The sequence below is a fragment of the Motacilla alba genome, chromosome 10, assembly GCF_015832195.1.
Source record: "Motacilla alba alba isolate MOTALB_02 chromosome 10, Motacilla_alba_V1.0_pri, whole genome shotgun sequence".
Lineage (NCBI taxonomy): Eukaryota > Metazoa > Chordata > Aves > Passeriformes > Motacillidae > Motacilla > Motacilla alba.
Window position 1 is genome coordinate 11,489,662 of NC_052025.1, and position 16,396 is coordinate 11,506,057.

Here is a 16,396-nt window from a genome sequence, read left to right on the forward strand (position 1 = left end):
GGTAGCTTCATGTTTTCATGTGTAAGTCTTGGTGTGACTTGAAGAGAAGAATATATGCACTGAAAGCCTTTTATCTCGGTGGTAAAACTGGACTAATGTAGGACTTGTTGGTACAATCCTTAGAGTGGGAGTGATGCACTAGGCCTGTAGTCAGACAAGAAAAGATCCCAGCCAGCTTTGAGGCATCTGTGCTGGCATCCATAATTGCCTGTTTCACTTGAATTATTCTTAAACGTTTTTAAAACTGATGATTGCGTTTACTTTTTTATTTGGTTGAATGCAGTATCAGCCAGGAAGTCACTTTTTCTTAAAGAAATCTTGGAGTGTGATGTGCTACTTAAGGGCAAACTGTATGAAATACAGAGCTAAAGGTGATTGATTAAAGCACTGCCTGTTTCTTTTAGTGAATAATTGCACAAAGATCTTGGAGAAAAGTAATAGTTCCAGCAAGAAGCCTTGATATTCTCCCAATGTGTTAGGGACTGTGAAACAAGCTCAATAAATTGTTGCAGTATAAATTCCACTGTGGTTTTATTAATATTTTTAATGTGTTCCCCCGTGAAAAACATGTGTTTTCCATACCTTGACAAATGCATAGTTTAAAAGGTTTTTTCTGTGTTTGAATTTTTTGTGGTGATGTCCGGGAAACACACAATTGTGAAACAAAGTTTTCACATTTGTGTGTATCATAAACATTTTTAATTTGCATGTTGTGATGCAGTAAGTCTTGCAAAAGATTGGAAATTTGAAACTTGAAAGACCTTGAACTTTAACAGTTGTACCTTCAGCTGAGTTGAGCTCTTGCTTCAGACATCCATTTTTTTTCCTTTTCAAATGCCATTTTTCAGTCTCTCTCAGACATTATTTAAAAAAATTGTTATTTTCATGCAAGAAGAAGAAAATTTAATCAAAGAGATGTAAATTATCAGTTATATGTTCACACATTCTTTAACAGAAGGCATATCTTTTTGGTATGAAGGAATTATTCCAAAACACTGTTCCTGATTTTAGAGAAATCTCTAATTATAATTTCTTGTCCAGTCATTTGAAATATGTTTTAAGTTCTTTCAAAGTCTTGATATTGCCATTTTTAACATAGAAGAATATCTTACACTGTGCAAAAGTGCTGGTTTGTTATTGAGAAGTTTGGCAGAGTGTATCTTTAAAAAAAGTGTGAAACCCAGCCTCCCCAGATTTATGAGACCACAGTAAATAACCATGACTCTATTACATGCCTTTTATTTCAGCTACTAACAACAGACTGAGGATCTGAATTGCCTGGATGCCAGGATTCACAAGCATTGGGCACATTTGCATGCAGTCCACGAGAATTCAGTTTAATTTAAAATTATGAATCAGATATTCTAATGTTCTTCTCCTCCTCTAGGTCACATCCTGTTTATTAGAAATAACTTGGTTGCAATCAGCATAGAGCAGGCTTAGAGATTTCTTTTTCACAAAATAAATGTGTTTTTCATAAGGTTTGCAGTAAATTGGGCTTACAGGGAAAGTCACACGTTCTTTGCTGAGGAGAGACAGCAGTGTAAAGCTGAGTACCCAGATCCCCTTTGTATTTAAACCTTGTATTTTGAGTCCAGATTATGGTAGGGCAGTAGCAATAAAAGTCTAATTTTTGAGAGAATAACTAGCTGTAAAACAGGCAAGGTTGTGTTTTGCTATTATACAGTGTAACTATTTTTACTCTTTTTTTTTTTTTTTTTTTTTTTAGGAACTGTGAAGGTCGGAATATTCGATACAAAACCTGCAGTAGTAATGTGAGTCTGGCCTTTAATCCTGTTTTACTCATTCAAAAAATGTGTTAAAGTTTAAAAAATGCTGTTTCTTATTTAAAACCTTATGGTGCATAATTTTCTTTCCATCATTATTATAGTTTTTAAACATTTCAGTCTGCATGACACCATGAGGTCTCAAATTTAGACTTCCCAAATGGACATTTTCTTTTGAAATTATAGTGCCAATTGTGATTCAGAATGTTTTATATCATTTATTAGGAGAGTTACACATTTTGGAGGATTAACAGATCAATTCTCATCTTAAACTAGCAAGTGGTTTTCCTGGGGCTGCTGTCTTGTAGATGAAGCATTAAACTGAGCTCTGGACCATTTGTGATCATTAGTGATATGGTGACTCTCTTCACGTGAACAAAGAGTACCTGGTCCCTTTCAGATCTTAAATAGGATAATTACTCCTTATATTCCCTCTGTTTGCCTAAACCCAGATCTTTATATGTCTGTGTGCAAAAACATGCACATTTAGGTGTGCTGGCACAGACAATGTCCACGTGACTGTGAAGCTGGACTTTTCACTGTACACTTGCTGTTGCTGTGATGCAATCCCATTTCATTTTATAGACACGTTTTATGAAAACCATTCACGTACAGCAAACCTCCTGACTCGTGTGCCACTGATTTGTAGTTGTGCTTTGTGCTGTTTAAACAGCTGCTGCCCTTCAGCCTGGGTCTAGGCTGCCCAAGGTGAGCAGCTCAGGCAGGACTTCGTGGTACCACAGGCCTGCCATAAGATATGTGCAAGCAAAGTCATGCAGGGTGGTTTTGGTCTGCACTCACCCCTTGCCTGGCTTACCCCACAGTACAGTGGGACAGTCACATCTCCTATTCCAGGAAAGCCAGCAGGCAGATAAGTAATTAATAATATACTAAATATAATAATTAATAATAATACTAAAAGGTGAGGCCTGATTTTCCTGTGGGTTGAGTTGTGCCCGAAGGTGTGTAAGCTCAAGTGATACTCAGCCATTACCAATCCCATAATTTTTGCCAGGAGCAGGCAGCTGTGGAGTGTGACATGTTCTCTGTAAGAGGCCTGACGCTGGAAGTTGCCCAGTAAATATTGAATCAGTGCATCTCCTAGGAGAACTGCCCATTCCTGCTTCTCAGTTTGCCACACCTACAGAGTCTGCTGTGCCAGTTGGCTCCTGCCCTCCTCGAGAACAAGGCTTGCTCACACCTTGAGTAGCTCTACACTCCACTGCTCAGTGCTGGATGGATTTCCCACCCCAGCAGCCGCAGTTCCTGCTGGCAGAACAAGGGGAAGTGATAAATGAATCGGTCCCAGTGCATGCAGAAATCAGATTCTGGAGACAAACCCTGTCCCTTGCCCTTTCAGAAGAAAAGGCCCAGCGGCTTGGTGCATGAGCTCATAAATAAAAATGCTACCTGCAAAAATACCCTGATGTTTAAAATCTGTGTGATAACTTGGTAACTTGCAGCCAGTCAGGATGTAAGCAATGAACAAACTGTCCCTGAGCGCTCCACTGCCCATCCAAATGTCTCTTTGTATGCACAGACAGACATTTGCATGGTGCACAGTAACACACCTCTGAGTGCTGGATCCCCTGCACTGCAGCTTCCTGCAGGAATACAGAGAGGTCACCCCAGTGCCCCTTGCTCCTCCAGCACCAGGCCAGGGGAACTGCCCAGGGCATGGAGAAGGGAGGGTGGTGAGGTCAATCTGGGCATGTTTCTTGCTGTCATGCGCAGGTCTATATGCTTTTAGGATATCTATTGTATTTTAGAAAAGCTGTGGACGCTGTTCATTTCAAGATTTATGCAGTAGAAATCTAATGGAAATGATGGCGCTTTATGCTTCATCATAGAGAAAATTAAGATGATTCTCATATCCTCTCTGAACTCCCAGAGAATTTATCTGAAGTCACTGGAGCCTGTTTTTTAACTTTAGGACTTATTTTAAAGCGATAAGTGGCAGGCGCCTTGTATGTGAATCTGTTTGAATTTATGATGATTCAAATGTTAATTTCCAGACAGGAAACTGCCTTTACAGTTCTGCTTTTGGGGCATGTCTGAAAGGGATCAGGTTCCCATTTCAGTTCAGATACAGTCAGAATTTCTCAGGAATGGTTTTTCCTAGATTATGGGTTAGATAATGAAGAACTCCTGAGAAAAATATATTTAATGAGATTTCCACTGTTAATAGAGTTGATCTCTGAAATTGGCATCCCTGAATTCAAACCCCATGTTAGATCTGAGTTAACCTTGAAACAGGACCTTACACTTAATGTAAACCCGAGACTACTAGGCCAGTTTAGTTTCAAATTATATAATTTTCCCAAAAGCATTATTTCTAATCAAGGCTTCTCACTTTAGGAGTGAAATTTTAGTTTGAAAATTAAGAGTTTATACTAGCTTCTTTCCGTATTAATAGGTATTACTGGTAACCACATGAGACATTTGGTATAAATACACAGTGTAAAGCTGTCTGCAAATGTAATTTTGCTACGTGATACATTACACCCCTAACATCTATACTGGGGAGTACAAATGAAGCACAACTTAATATGTGTGTCATTTTAATGAAAAGAACAAGAATCATTTTACCAGAAAATTGGTTTCATGTGGATTTGTAACAGAATAGTAGTAAGTTCATTGAACTCAAGCATAGTTCCAGAATAATATTAGTGATATTTCAATCAAAAAATTAATTCAAGGTCTTAACAACAAAATAATTGCTAAGATTAAGGTGCATGTATAGCCTGCTTATCTTTCTATCATAACTGAGATGCCAGATGCATGATTTCCTAAAACTGCATGTATGCTTTCAGCCTTCCATACAGAGATTTTTGAGAAATAAACTATCCATTGTATGTTGTTCAATGAGATTTTCAGTCTTTCTTGCACCCCTTTTTTTAAATTTCAATTTTTGTATATAGTGTTACATTCTAATGCTATGATGTGCACTGTGTGGAAGTGTTTAAGTTAATCCTTTAGGGTCCTATTCACAGAACAAGTTATTTGGGCCATTTCCCCATAAATTTCACATTCTTGTGTGCCAAAAAGGCACTTATATTTTTGCCAGAGTGATTCTTCTACAGTCAGAAAAAACCCACTATTTTTTAAAAGATAGCCCCATGTTTAATTCCACTGTAAACTTTTATTATATGCAGATAATGCTCACACTTGTTCAACACATTTATCTTTAACTGTCCCAGCATCCACTTAAGCAGGTAATTTACCTCGTTCAGAAAATCTTGGCTGTACTGGCTCTTCTTTAGCCTATAACATTTCACTTTGAGTTACATAGTTTCTAATCTGTTCATTTATTTAGTTTATATTTACAATGCTGATGCACCATAAGGCTCCCTCGGCTGGGGTAGTTTCCAGCTCAGGTATCTTGATTCTGCTTAGAAGTGGCCTGAAAATTGTGTAGGAAAAACATGGAACCTGAAGCTAATTTCAAAAAGAAAACAAAACAATGACTTCATCAGTTTTGGCTGGGTTTCAAGAAAATGAGATTCAAAGAATAAAACTAGACAAAGGGCTAGACTTGCTTTGGTGTCATCATTTTTACTGGGAATTTTCTTGCCTTCTCTTTTGTGCTTTTTTCAGTGGAGTAATTGTTGGCAAGAGTCAAAGGGTCTGATGCAACCTTCATATTTTGTACATGAACATTGCCTACAAAGATACAGATTTCCCAGGTCAGCTTTGTTTTCAAAGGCTGAGGGTGCTTATTGCCAAAGCTCAAAGATACACTTCATAAGAAGCTAGCCCTTGGATGCAGTAGTTTTTAATTGTGTGTCACCAAAAAAAAAAAAGAAAAAGAAAAAGGGAATATATATATGTGTGTACGTGTGTGTGTTTTTAATCTTCATGGTAGTCATATCTAAAGCATCTTTTTCAGATCTGTCTAATGTGTTCGTAAGTCATGTCATAAATACATTTCATTCCACTGCAAAGTCTGGGTGTGATTGTTCTTGCCAACATTTTCATGTATTAGACCTCACAGATATGTCTTCAGCTCCTTATGCAGTGTATGATCCTACAAATGGCCTGGCCATGGTTCAGTGGATTGAATGGGATAGAAAAACTATTGCTGAAATTAAGAAATTGGAGAAATCCTGAAATTAGTAGCAAAAAAAATTAACAAGTAAGAAAAAATGTGATATATTGAGAGGGAAGAGAGAATGGTGGAATGAAGTGATGTCTGAAATAGATTAAAACCAGAGACACACAAACAGGATGAGGGCTGGGTCCCCCATATCATTGTCTGATATTATGACCCTGCTCGCTTCCTGAACATGGTTCACCCTTGCCTACTAGTCACATCCTTGCCCTGCCTTTTCCTTTCTATCTTTTAAACCTCCTTTCACTTTTCCAAACCACTCTAATGGAATTAAACTGATGTTTACAAGTCCTCTTGTTGTCTTGATTGCATTCATTCTGTGCTTAGTTGTCTTTCTCTTTAAACTCCTTTCTTTACACAAATATTTATCGTTCCCTGGAAGACTGGGATTTGGACTTGGTTGCCATCCAAACTCTGATATAATGCAAATGATAATAATTTCAGCTCTTTGATACCCCTCTGTGATGCTCCTTTTATGCTCCTGCTTTTGCACAGAGCTCAAACATAAAGCAGGTGGAGCTGGCATGTGAATCGAGCTGCCAGAATCACTTTGGGTTCTTTGAAAATGCCAAAAGAGAATAAGGGAGATGAGAATTCACTTGCTCTGAAGCAGCCAGGAGGCGAGTGGAAGGAAGGAGCTGCATTGTGTTGAATCAATGAGAAACATACAAGTAACCATGAGCTTGACATCCTGACTTTGTGGTGTTTGTGTCTTGGCATCGCATCAACACCCAGAGATAATGGACTGTAACAGCAGCCTGTCAGAGCTCAGCTGAAGGCCATCACTCTGCCTGTTCTACAGATTGCTCTTTAATTCTTTGTGATGAAAATGTAATGTGCATGGCTGAGTGACACTGCCCCCAAATGCTGCTTTTAACTTTACCTGAATCGAACGTCCACTTTTTATTTTTTGATCCTTAGTTGCTCCTCTGTTTGCATTGGTGGGAGGGAACCATATGGGATCCATATGATCTCTGAAGGTCCTCTCTGCTTTTTAGACTTGCTATTGTGGAAAATGAGAGGTGACAGATAAGTCAGAGCCAAAATTCTGCTCTCTTTACACCAGTGCAAACTTGGTGAATTTCTGGGGAGTGACACTGCAGTAAATATGTGTGGCTTCTCACAGTATTTACTCAATGTTCCTAGAAGCTCTCACTGGAGGGATTTTGTAGAGGTAAAATACTCCCCGTGTCTTATTCCACCATTGCACAGTTTCAAAAAAATACGTCTCAAACTAGCATTATTCCAGATTAAAAATAATACAAAATGTGTTAGTATCATTCTAAATTAATGTCACTGTAAGGTGTAGCATTAGACAGAGCTGTAAAGTTTTGCTGGGAAAGTTCAGTAAATTGTTCAGTGCCCAGCTGCAAAAACTCCATGTGTTGGCCAGTAGATTGAATACTGATTTTTAGAAGGTATTTTATGTAGATTACAACCAATTCAGAGACAGTTCTAGGCTACTGTTTGCCACGGTGAAAAAAAAACCCCAGACTGAGTGCAATATTGCTGGGGGCATTGGACAGAAATTCAAAACTTTCTCCTGTATATTTTAGTCTCCAGTCCTCTATCATGCACTTGCTATTTTGTCAGCTTTATTCAGGGAAGGTTCAGCTCACTGATAAGGTTGAAACTGTGCTTGGGATCAGTATTGTTAACTAATACTTACTAATGAGTTCCATGAGTTTGCCTGACACATCACAATCTTTCAGTCTTCCATCCAATGAAAACAAAACTTTACTGAAATCAGCCCCACATCTGGCTTATATGTGCAGTTGGAATTCTTGGAAGAATATTCTTTCAGTCTGGCGTATGGACTCTTTGACACTGGACATACTTTCAAATGAAGTCTGCAGTGAGGAATTGTTTGACACAGTAACTCCTTTGCCAGTACTTTACCAAAGTTATTTTCAAATCAATCACTATTCATCTCCATTCCTGTCACTATAGTTTAATGCTAACATCATTGTTTGGGTGCAATGCTTTATGTAGAAAAAAATATTTTAGAATGTTATATTTCAAGCATTTCTTGTATTTGGTCTTTCTGCTGTGCTTGCTGAGGCACTGAGTGGGAGAAGGTAGGGAACTGTCTCATTAGAACTGGAAATACAGGATCAGTTGTTACTAATTTGAAGTTTCTTTTATTCCAACAAAATAAGCCTTGCTGCTTCCATGAGGTGAAGGTGCTTTGTAATTAGACTAAAGGACTAAGCATGGAAAGTTCTGGTGTTTTCTCCTAAATCTTGTGCTTTTTTCAGCAGTATCAAACAATTAATTAGACAAATTTTATTTTTTTATTTATATGTAGCCATAATACCTTTTTCATTACTCTGACATATGAACTGATGAATGAGTATAGAGGCCTCAGAAATCCTATAGTGTGAAAAGCTACTGAAAAGAGAAATACTAAATATCAGATATCACCTTGTAGTTACTTGAAATATATAGATTCATTTAGAAGCCAATTCTTACTATAGAACCAGAATTTAACTGTACTACTTGGTGTAAAAATTAGAATTTTTAATTATCCTCTCATATCGGTTATGTTGTTATTGCTGGAATATGCATGATATTCTGTACTGGTACTCAAAGCAATGGATTAAGCAACATAAATTCTTTTAATACACACAGTAAAACTTTGTAGTGTGGTGTATTTGTCAAAGCAGATCAGTTCTTCAACCAAGCCTGCCTGAAGATCTTCTGTGTTATTCATCAGATAACTTTACTGCAAATGCAAAGTATTCCCTAGCTTAAAAAACCTTTTGTTTGTTTGTTTTCAGGACTGCCCTTCAGATGTTGGTGACTTTAGGGCACAGCAGTGTTCTGCCTACAATGATGTCAAATACCAGGGACACTTCTACGAGTGGATCCCTGTGTATAATGATCCTACTGCACCTTGTGCCCTGAAATGTCAAGCTCTGGGAAAGAACTTGGTTGTGGAGCTTGCCCCAAAAGTGCTAGATGGTACTCGTTGCAACACTGAATCCTTGGATATGTGCATCAGTGGCATTTGCCAGGTATGTTCATGGTGTGAATCTAAATGGGGTCTTTGCTGAGAGGCACTTTGCCCTTCAGTTGGTGTTTTGGGATTGTTTTTCATTCTATTAATCAGTTTAGATGTATCTGGAAGTCCTGATTAATGGATTGTAGATAACAGCCCTTCAAGAAGACACAGAACTTCCTGACTGCCTTAGCCATGGATATTTATCTATATAGATAAAAGATCTATAAAATTCATTCACTCTTCTATTTATGCATGTAAAAATTAATGAACCTAGTTATTGTAGCTATAGCTTTCCAAAATTTAGTATATCTGTGAGGACATGATGAAATTGCAGAGCCTTCCATTTCATTTTATTTGTTTTTTGAGTCTCATATAATCTCTGCTAAGGAGAAAATGGGACATTTTATAGGATCCAGCCCATAATGGCAGATGTGAGTGTATAGGTCTGCCTTGTTGTATGGATGAGGGACTATATGTTGTGGTTGCATGAACTGATTGTTTGAGTCTTTAAATGGCAATATAAATTTCTAGATATATTTATTATTTATTAGTTATGCTATTGACTTTATACAGTTAGTGTAAAAGCAGAGAGTTACAATATTTGAGGCTTGCTAGCCTTACCCATGTCTCATTACCAAAGCAATATTGCAAACCTGTTTTATGAACAGAGCAGTTTATAGAGAATGGACATGTTATTGCAATTAGTGTTCTTTCTCTGCAAGTGGTTGTTGCTCTGTTAAATGTCTAAAATGTGTGTGACTCAAAAATGCAGGATATGGCCCAGTGAGAAAAATAGCTCTATTATAGAGGAAAATTTGACACATTTGGCAGAAGACTGGTGCATGGATTATAGCAGCATTAATATATGATCTGGACCTTGCTGTGGGTTTTATGTGACTTCTGTGTACGCTGCAGTTCCGATGCCAGTCGTGTCAACACACGGTGCATCTGCTGCCTCTGGAACAGAAGAATTCCTCACGGGGAGACTTCATTTGTCAATGGTGCTTCAGTGGGATCCAGCAGGGTTTGTTACTCTCTGTAGGAAATAGAATATACCTCCAGACACTCAGGGAGCACTTGCCGAATAATGTATTTCTTGTGCCATGTTCTTAGTGATGCTTCGTGTCCCAATAAAAAGGCTTCTACCCAGGAGGGTTGCCCAGCCTGTTTTAGGAGGTGCATTTACAGATGCCTTTGCTGTCTGTGCCCAGTGCAGCCCGAGTGGCAGGCTGGATCTAAGGCAGCTCTGGGCTCTTCAAGGGCTTGTGCTCAGGGTGCTGTGGGGGTACCAGTGTCTCCCACAGTGACTTCAAACACCTTCCATCTCTCATACACGGCATAAAATTCTCTTTGACCAGAGTGGATCCAATTTTGTGAAGAGCAGTTGGGAGGTATATTTAAAAGGGCTGCTTTCAATGTTTCTTCTTAGAATTTTGTAGTATTTATGTGTATATAACATGTAAAAGGCTTGGAAATGTAAATAATCAATTTTTAGAATAAATGAAGTGGTGGAGAAGAAATTAATCATTCCAGAAGCAGGAACTGGAACTCTTACACTGTTGAGGAAAATCAATTTCTTTTCTCTGTCTCCTAATTTTATATTCTTCATTATTTCTTTCAATTTCAAAAAAATATTTTAAGGTTTCTTACTTGTGAAAGGGGCTGTGGGAGGTGGGGTCTTCCTCAGAAAACAACGCAGAGCTTTGTGCTGCTCCTGTTTGAGCAGGAAAAGAAAACGAATTGACACCTAATCTTTCCCAGAAAAACATGGTTATTTAGTTAACTGCTCTTAAGAGAGACAGCACAGTCGTGATTCTCCACAATTGTTGCTGTAAGATCTGTCTGGTGGGTTCTGACATATAATTGGCACCACCAGCAAATTGCTTGGCAAGTGTTTTTATAGCTAACTCATCTAAATGAGCACATCACACTGCTGATGTGGGGATCTTCACTTCTGTGACTGGGAGGACCAAAGACTTTCTCTAAAGGAGACTGGTGCTGGTTTTGCTCATTTATTGTCTTGAAGTTGACTCAACTTCCCCTCCTCCCCAACGTGAATATCACTTTTGTCTGTGTTCTGGTTCCTGCTAAGCTGGGCTGCATCACTAATTCTGCCTCTTGTTCAAGCTCTCACCTTGGCAACATATGAATTTACAAAGATGGTGAGTTTTTGTTCTCCAGCTTCAGTTCTGATCCTTTGTACTTCCCTTATCAAACAAATCAAGCTAAATAAGCTCTATCAAAGAAAATTGTGAGATGGCAAAGCTGCACTCTGAATAGGTGTGAGGCTTTACAGGAGGTGAAATCTAAAGGTGGTGGAGCAGGGAAAGGTTTATTGGGAAAATTATTAAGATATTTTGGGGTTGCTTGAGGCTTAACTCAGTCAAACCATTTGATCATGTTTTAGTTTGCTACTGCCCTGCTTCTGTTATCAACCCAAATATCTGGGCCTGTTGTGTTAAATGGGGACAGGTCAAAACTTCACTGCCAGGATTTTCACACTTCTGATATTTTTTCTAGTCTCTGCATAACTCCCTAAACATTTTTTCATATAATGTGTTCCTGCTGTGCCCATCTGGCTGTGGGTGGAGACATTTAAAAACATCTGCATGTCAGACACATATGTGGACAACATTTACCCAGTTACTCTGCCTGCTTTGGGGCCCTGCCTCTTCTTGGGTTTTGTTTTTAATTTGTGCAGACCTGCTTTTTTTCTACCAGAATGCAGAATGGGGTGTTAGTTGTGCCAGCACCTGAAATGGTTACAGTGATAATTTTCCTAATATGGAGTAATATGTTTGGACAACAAATACACGCATCAACCAAAAAATCTGGAGTCCTGAGGAGCAGCCTGAGTAGTTCTGTCCTAGGCTGTCACAATTAGGTCAAGGATGATGTAAATCCTGCAGTGAACTTTCCATTTAGTGTCAGCAAGTTGTTTGTGTTCCAAAAAAGGCAGACACTACACTGTGCCTTGTAGCATATGGCATAAATTTAGCTGACATCAGAACACATCCCACATGTCAAGGGGAGCGCCATTCACTTCTGCCATGCTAGCTCTCTTCTGTCACATGTCATCATATGGCCAGTAGGTATCACTCACCACCAAAGCACTTCTATGCTGGATGTAAATATCTGTCAGAGTTTTCATTGAAAACAGTTTCTGTAAGCTCTTGGAAGGCTCTTGCACTTTTTCTTTTTTTTTTTTTTTTTTTTTTTTTTTTTTTTTTTTTTTTTTTAATAAGCTTTGTTTGTGTTTTAAACTTAAAATTATAGCAGGTTATTAATTTCTTCTGAATCTTGACTCCTTTTATCCTGAGAGTTGCTTTCTCAAACTGTTTGTTTTGTGTACTTTCTCTTTTGGCTCCTGCAGATTCATTTTTTTGCCTGTAAGTATGTTTAAGGACTGCTCAAGATGCACAGGAGGTTCGGTGTGCAGAGACTCAGAAAGGAAGGTTTCCTTTCCATCCTGTGTTACTGCAGACATGTTTCTAAAACATGTTAGTCTGAGTAGTTAATTCTTGAATAGCTATTTAAAAATCACCTTTTTTTCCTCCAAAATTAATACTTGCTCTTGATATTTTTTTAATATTTAAAAATTACCAAAAAAAAAGGTCAGTGTTGCCTTTTTTCTTCTTTTTAGCCTTTGAGTGATTCATAGGAAGAATTGATTTTGAGATAGCTCTGTGTCAGGCCAGCTGTTATACTAAATCTGGCATTCTCTCCTGGGTACCACTAGTTAGCAAAGGCATAGAGTAAAGTGCATTTCAGAGCATGAAGGAAGCCCTGTGTAGATGCCTGTACTCTGTCTGTGTGTTACTGCACCAGAGCTGGCAGGCTGGACCCTGCCCGGAAAGACTGGCAGCTACTCAGGGAGAGCCAACAAAACTTTCTGTCTCTCAGAGCTACAAATGAAAAACTTCACGTGACTGCACATGTGTGACAGGGGTCATAAAACTGGGAGTGGGGAGCTCCAGCTGCAGCTCAGCTGGGAGATGGCGGTGGCTCTCCAGAAGTCCCCCTGGAGGATGGGGCTGAGCTAAGCAGAGGCTGCCACATCCTAGTGACCTGTCAGCGTCACCCTCCCTGGCCTCAGGGGTTTGGTTTCTCTTCTGTGGAAGCTCTTGGCACTGCCCAGGCCAGCAGATCATGGCCAGCCCTTCAAGGGCTGCCCTTGCCCCCTTTGAGTGTCGCTGCTCCATTGTGATGACGCTGTTGGCAACTCAGTGGTGGGCTTTTACAAATTAATAATAATAATAATAACAGGATGCTCTCAGACGCTGCAGGCAGTAATGGAATATTCTCAGAAACTGAAGAGGTTTTTGGGATCACTTGTTTTTATTTTGCAGTTTCCCTCTTCTGCCAGAAACTGGTGTTTCTTTTCAGGTCTTATCTTATTTTCTCTCCTACTGTTTCTTATGGAGAATGCTCTCCATAGTAATTTCTTACTGTGGAAGTTTATCCTTTCTTGTCAGATGAGTAGTGGGTTTTTTCTGATCTCCAGTGTCTTATCTATACTTCTTTGGTCATAAGTGATTCACTGCCAAGTTTTGTTTTGTTTTAGTGAGCTGAGTGCAAATGTGACTTTACTTCCCAGCCTAGCAAAGACCAAAATCATCTGAGCAGTGATAGCAGAAAAACTCATGATTTGGGTGTCATCTTGAAGTAGAGCCTTAGTAACCTTCAGATCCCCCAGGGCTAACTTTGCCAAGCAAGGCAGATTTGGCACAACCGAGCCAGAAAAGGAGGAAAGTAATTTGATTTCATATACTGATTTCTTTTTTGAAAGTGTTCTCACAAACAAGAAGCTCACTGGGAGTTTGTGTCCTATCCTCTGGCTGTGTGTATGTGTGTTTTTTTATATGGAGACCATGTGGGAAAGGGTACTTGCTCCTGCTGGGTGGTCCTATAATCTCTCAGCTCCTCTAGCATGTGACAGATCCTGTAGTAAGAGTTAAAGGTTTTGGAAGCACTTTGTTTTATTTGATGGAAGTGGATTTACAGAGTTGTGGAACACTCTTTAGCCTCTTGCCTTCAGATATAAAATGTCAGCAGAAAAATGTGGAAAGTCTTTTTAGGAGCCCTTTAGTATGCAGTGAATTTTATGCACTGTATTTTTTTTATTTTTCTGGGGTTTTTTTATTGCTTTACATTCTTTTCCTATGTATGGATGGCTCAGGAATTTGAGCATCATGGAGCGTCTCCTTGTGCCCATCATTTTGACTTATTTTGCACCTCCATTCTGAGGTTTGCATTTTGACACACTTTGCTTTTGCTGCCTGATTTCTTACCTGTGAGGAACTGAAAATCCTCAAACTGAGGAAGTTTTCCTCCTCCCAGCATGGCTACTGCACATCAGCCTTGGCAGCTGGGACTGCAGCTTCGTGGGCTGGGAGGAGATGGGCTGGGGAGTTCCCTGTTGTCCTGAGCCTGGAGGGGCTTTATTCTGTTAATTAGCACATGCTGAAGCCTGTGTCAGCTTGTCTGGGCTGCTACAGTCCTGGGCTGGTTTGATTCCAGAGATGTGAGAACCTGTGCCACAATCAGGCCTTTGTTAGCTCAGACATAACTGAAGAGTTGTGAGACAGGACCATGTGAGGAGAACATCATGACTCAGATAAAGTCACCAGACTTTAGACCAAGATAAATCCTCAGTGAGGATAAACTAGGGTTTGAAAGCACTGCTTGAAAGCTAAGATTCCACACTACTATTAAAGTAAATTAAAAAGAAAAAAAAAGTAGTAAGTTGCTTAATTGGAGGGATATTCTGGTATCCCTCCCTCTGCTTGTCAGAATCAATTACTTGTGGATGATGAGCATGGGAAAGAGACAGTGGGAGCTTTTTTCTTTATGTTCTCTCTGGGGACGTATTTTATCTGTGTAGGAATAAAGTGCAAGCTGAAGCTCTCACAAAGTGAAGGATGTGAGCAGAGATTGCAAAGTCCATGAATAGATGGGCTTTGAATGACAGCAAGGTTTTACAGCAGGGCAAAGAGACGTGGAAAATATTGACCAAGGCAGAGCAGGATTTTCACATGACAGATTTTTCATTCATTTTTATTACAATGAATTCCCATAGCCATATTTAAAATTAGTTATTTGTTGTGTGGATACAGCACTCTTGACATCTGCCTGTGCTGGATTCTGTGCTCAGACAAGTAGAGCAGGAAAAATGCAGCAAATAGCTGACATTGATGCAGTGAGGTCTCTGTACTGTCATAGCACATGCAATTGTGCCATGAAACACAACCTTAACTTCTCTGCGTTTTGGATTTTGTGAGTGGCTATGTTTTTGGAAATAGAAATCCCTTTTCTCTGAGCAAGACCCAGAGGATTTTAATTTTCCCTGCTGAGTGATTCTAATAAACTGCAATAGAGATTTATCTTTTTGAGCATGTAAGGGTTTTTCACTGTTTTCTTTCTTTACTAGTAAATGCTGAAATAAAACATGTCCTTTCCTAATCAGTCAAAAACTTAGAAAAGGCATTTTTGTCAGAAGTAATTTGGAGGTTATCTTGTATTTTGGGCAATGCTGACAACCTTTAGAAGTATGTAGATGTTCTTATTCCATTTTTATCTTAGTTCTCATCTCTTGTAAGCCTGAAATAAATAATTTGGTTTATAGAAGTCCAAATACTGCTGTCCTGGTGGCTGGCCAGTGAGATCACTAGGTTGGATATGCTTGGTTTAGTAGTTTACTTTCACACTATATTTTGCAAATCCTGACAAATTTTAAAGGCAGTGGAAGGCACTTGCACCTGGGACACAAAGCCTTTGCCACCTTTCAGATCTGCTGCTGGCCAGTTTTAAAATAAGAACAACTGGACAACATGTACTGAGATAATTACAGACTGTTCAGCCCTTGAGAGGAAGGATCTCTTGTGCAGTAACTCTTATCACATTCTTGTGAGAAGTACAATTATCATCTCCAGTTGTGCATTCTGCAGTGCAGTTCCTCGCTCAGCAGAAGTACAGCACCTCTTTGACATTGTAAGCACATTGGGCACTTCCCTATAAATGATTTGCTGGGTTTTCTGCTTCAGCTGAATTTCACTAAATGCCATCTGTTTGTTTGAGGTGAAATTCCACGTGCGGGTTGTTCCTGGAGTACACATTTTGTGCATACTTTGAAACAGCCAGGCCACTGGAAGCACATGAATAGAAATGTACCTGAGTAGCCTTCAGCTGGGTTTTCCTGACAGCTGGGGGTTTTGCTCAGCAGCTGTAGCAGGATGGTAATTATGTCATGTTGATATATTGTTGAATTGATTTTCTGTTTTCATTTTGTTAAACCAAATCACGTTAATAAAGGGCATTACTCCCTGACACCGAGCTGCCAGTCCCTCAAGCAAACATAGAAGATGCAAAACAGAGGCTTACCTAATAATTTTAATGGAATCACTGATAAATGAGAGTCTGTATCAATAATAAATTTCTTAGTCAATGTAGGAAATTATTTAGTATTTAACAAATACATTGCTGAATGTTTAAATG

General features: G+C 39.1%; 1 protein-coding gene across 8 annotated transcripts in view; it reads left to right on the forward strand.

Annotated features, from left to right (window-relative positions):
* Positions 1–16,396, forward strand: part of ADAMTSL3 (ADAMTS like 3) — a 181,045-nt gene that overhangs the window by 76,403 nt on the left and 88,246 nt on the right. For all 8 annotated transcript variants that reach the window (XR_005258135.1, XM_038147068.1, XM_038147065.1 and 5 more), the window contains exons 5-6: positions 1,730–1,775; positions 8,679–8,915. Coding sequence is in view for 7 of the 8 variants with exons in the window: in XM_038147068.1 (XP_038002996.1) it covers positions 1,730–1,775; positions 8,679–8,915 (283 nt within the window). In the remaining variant the exon portion in view is untranslated. The remainder of the gene's footprint in view (positions 1–1,729; positions 1,776–8,678; positions 8,916–16,396) is intronic.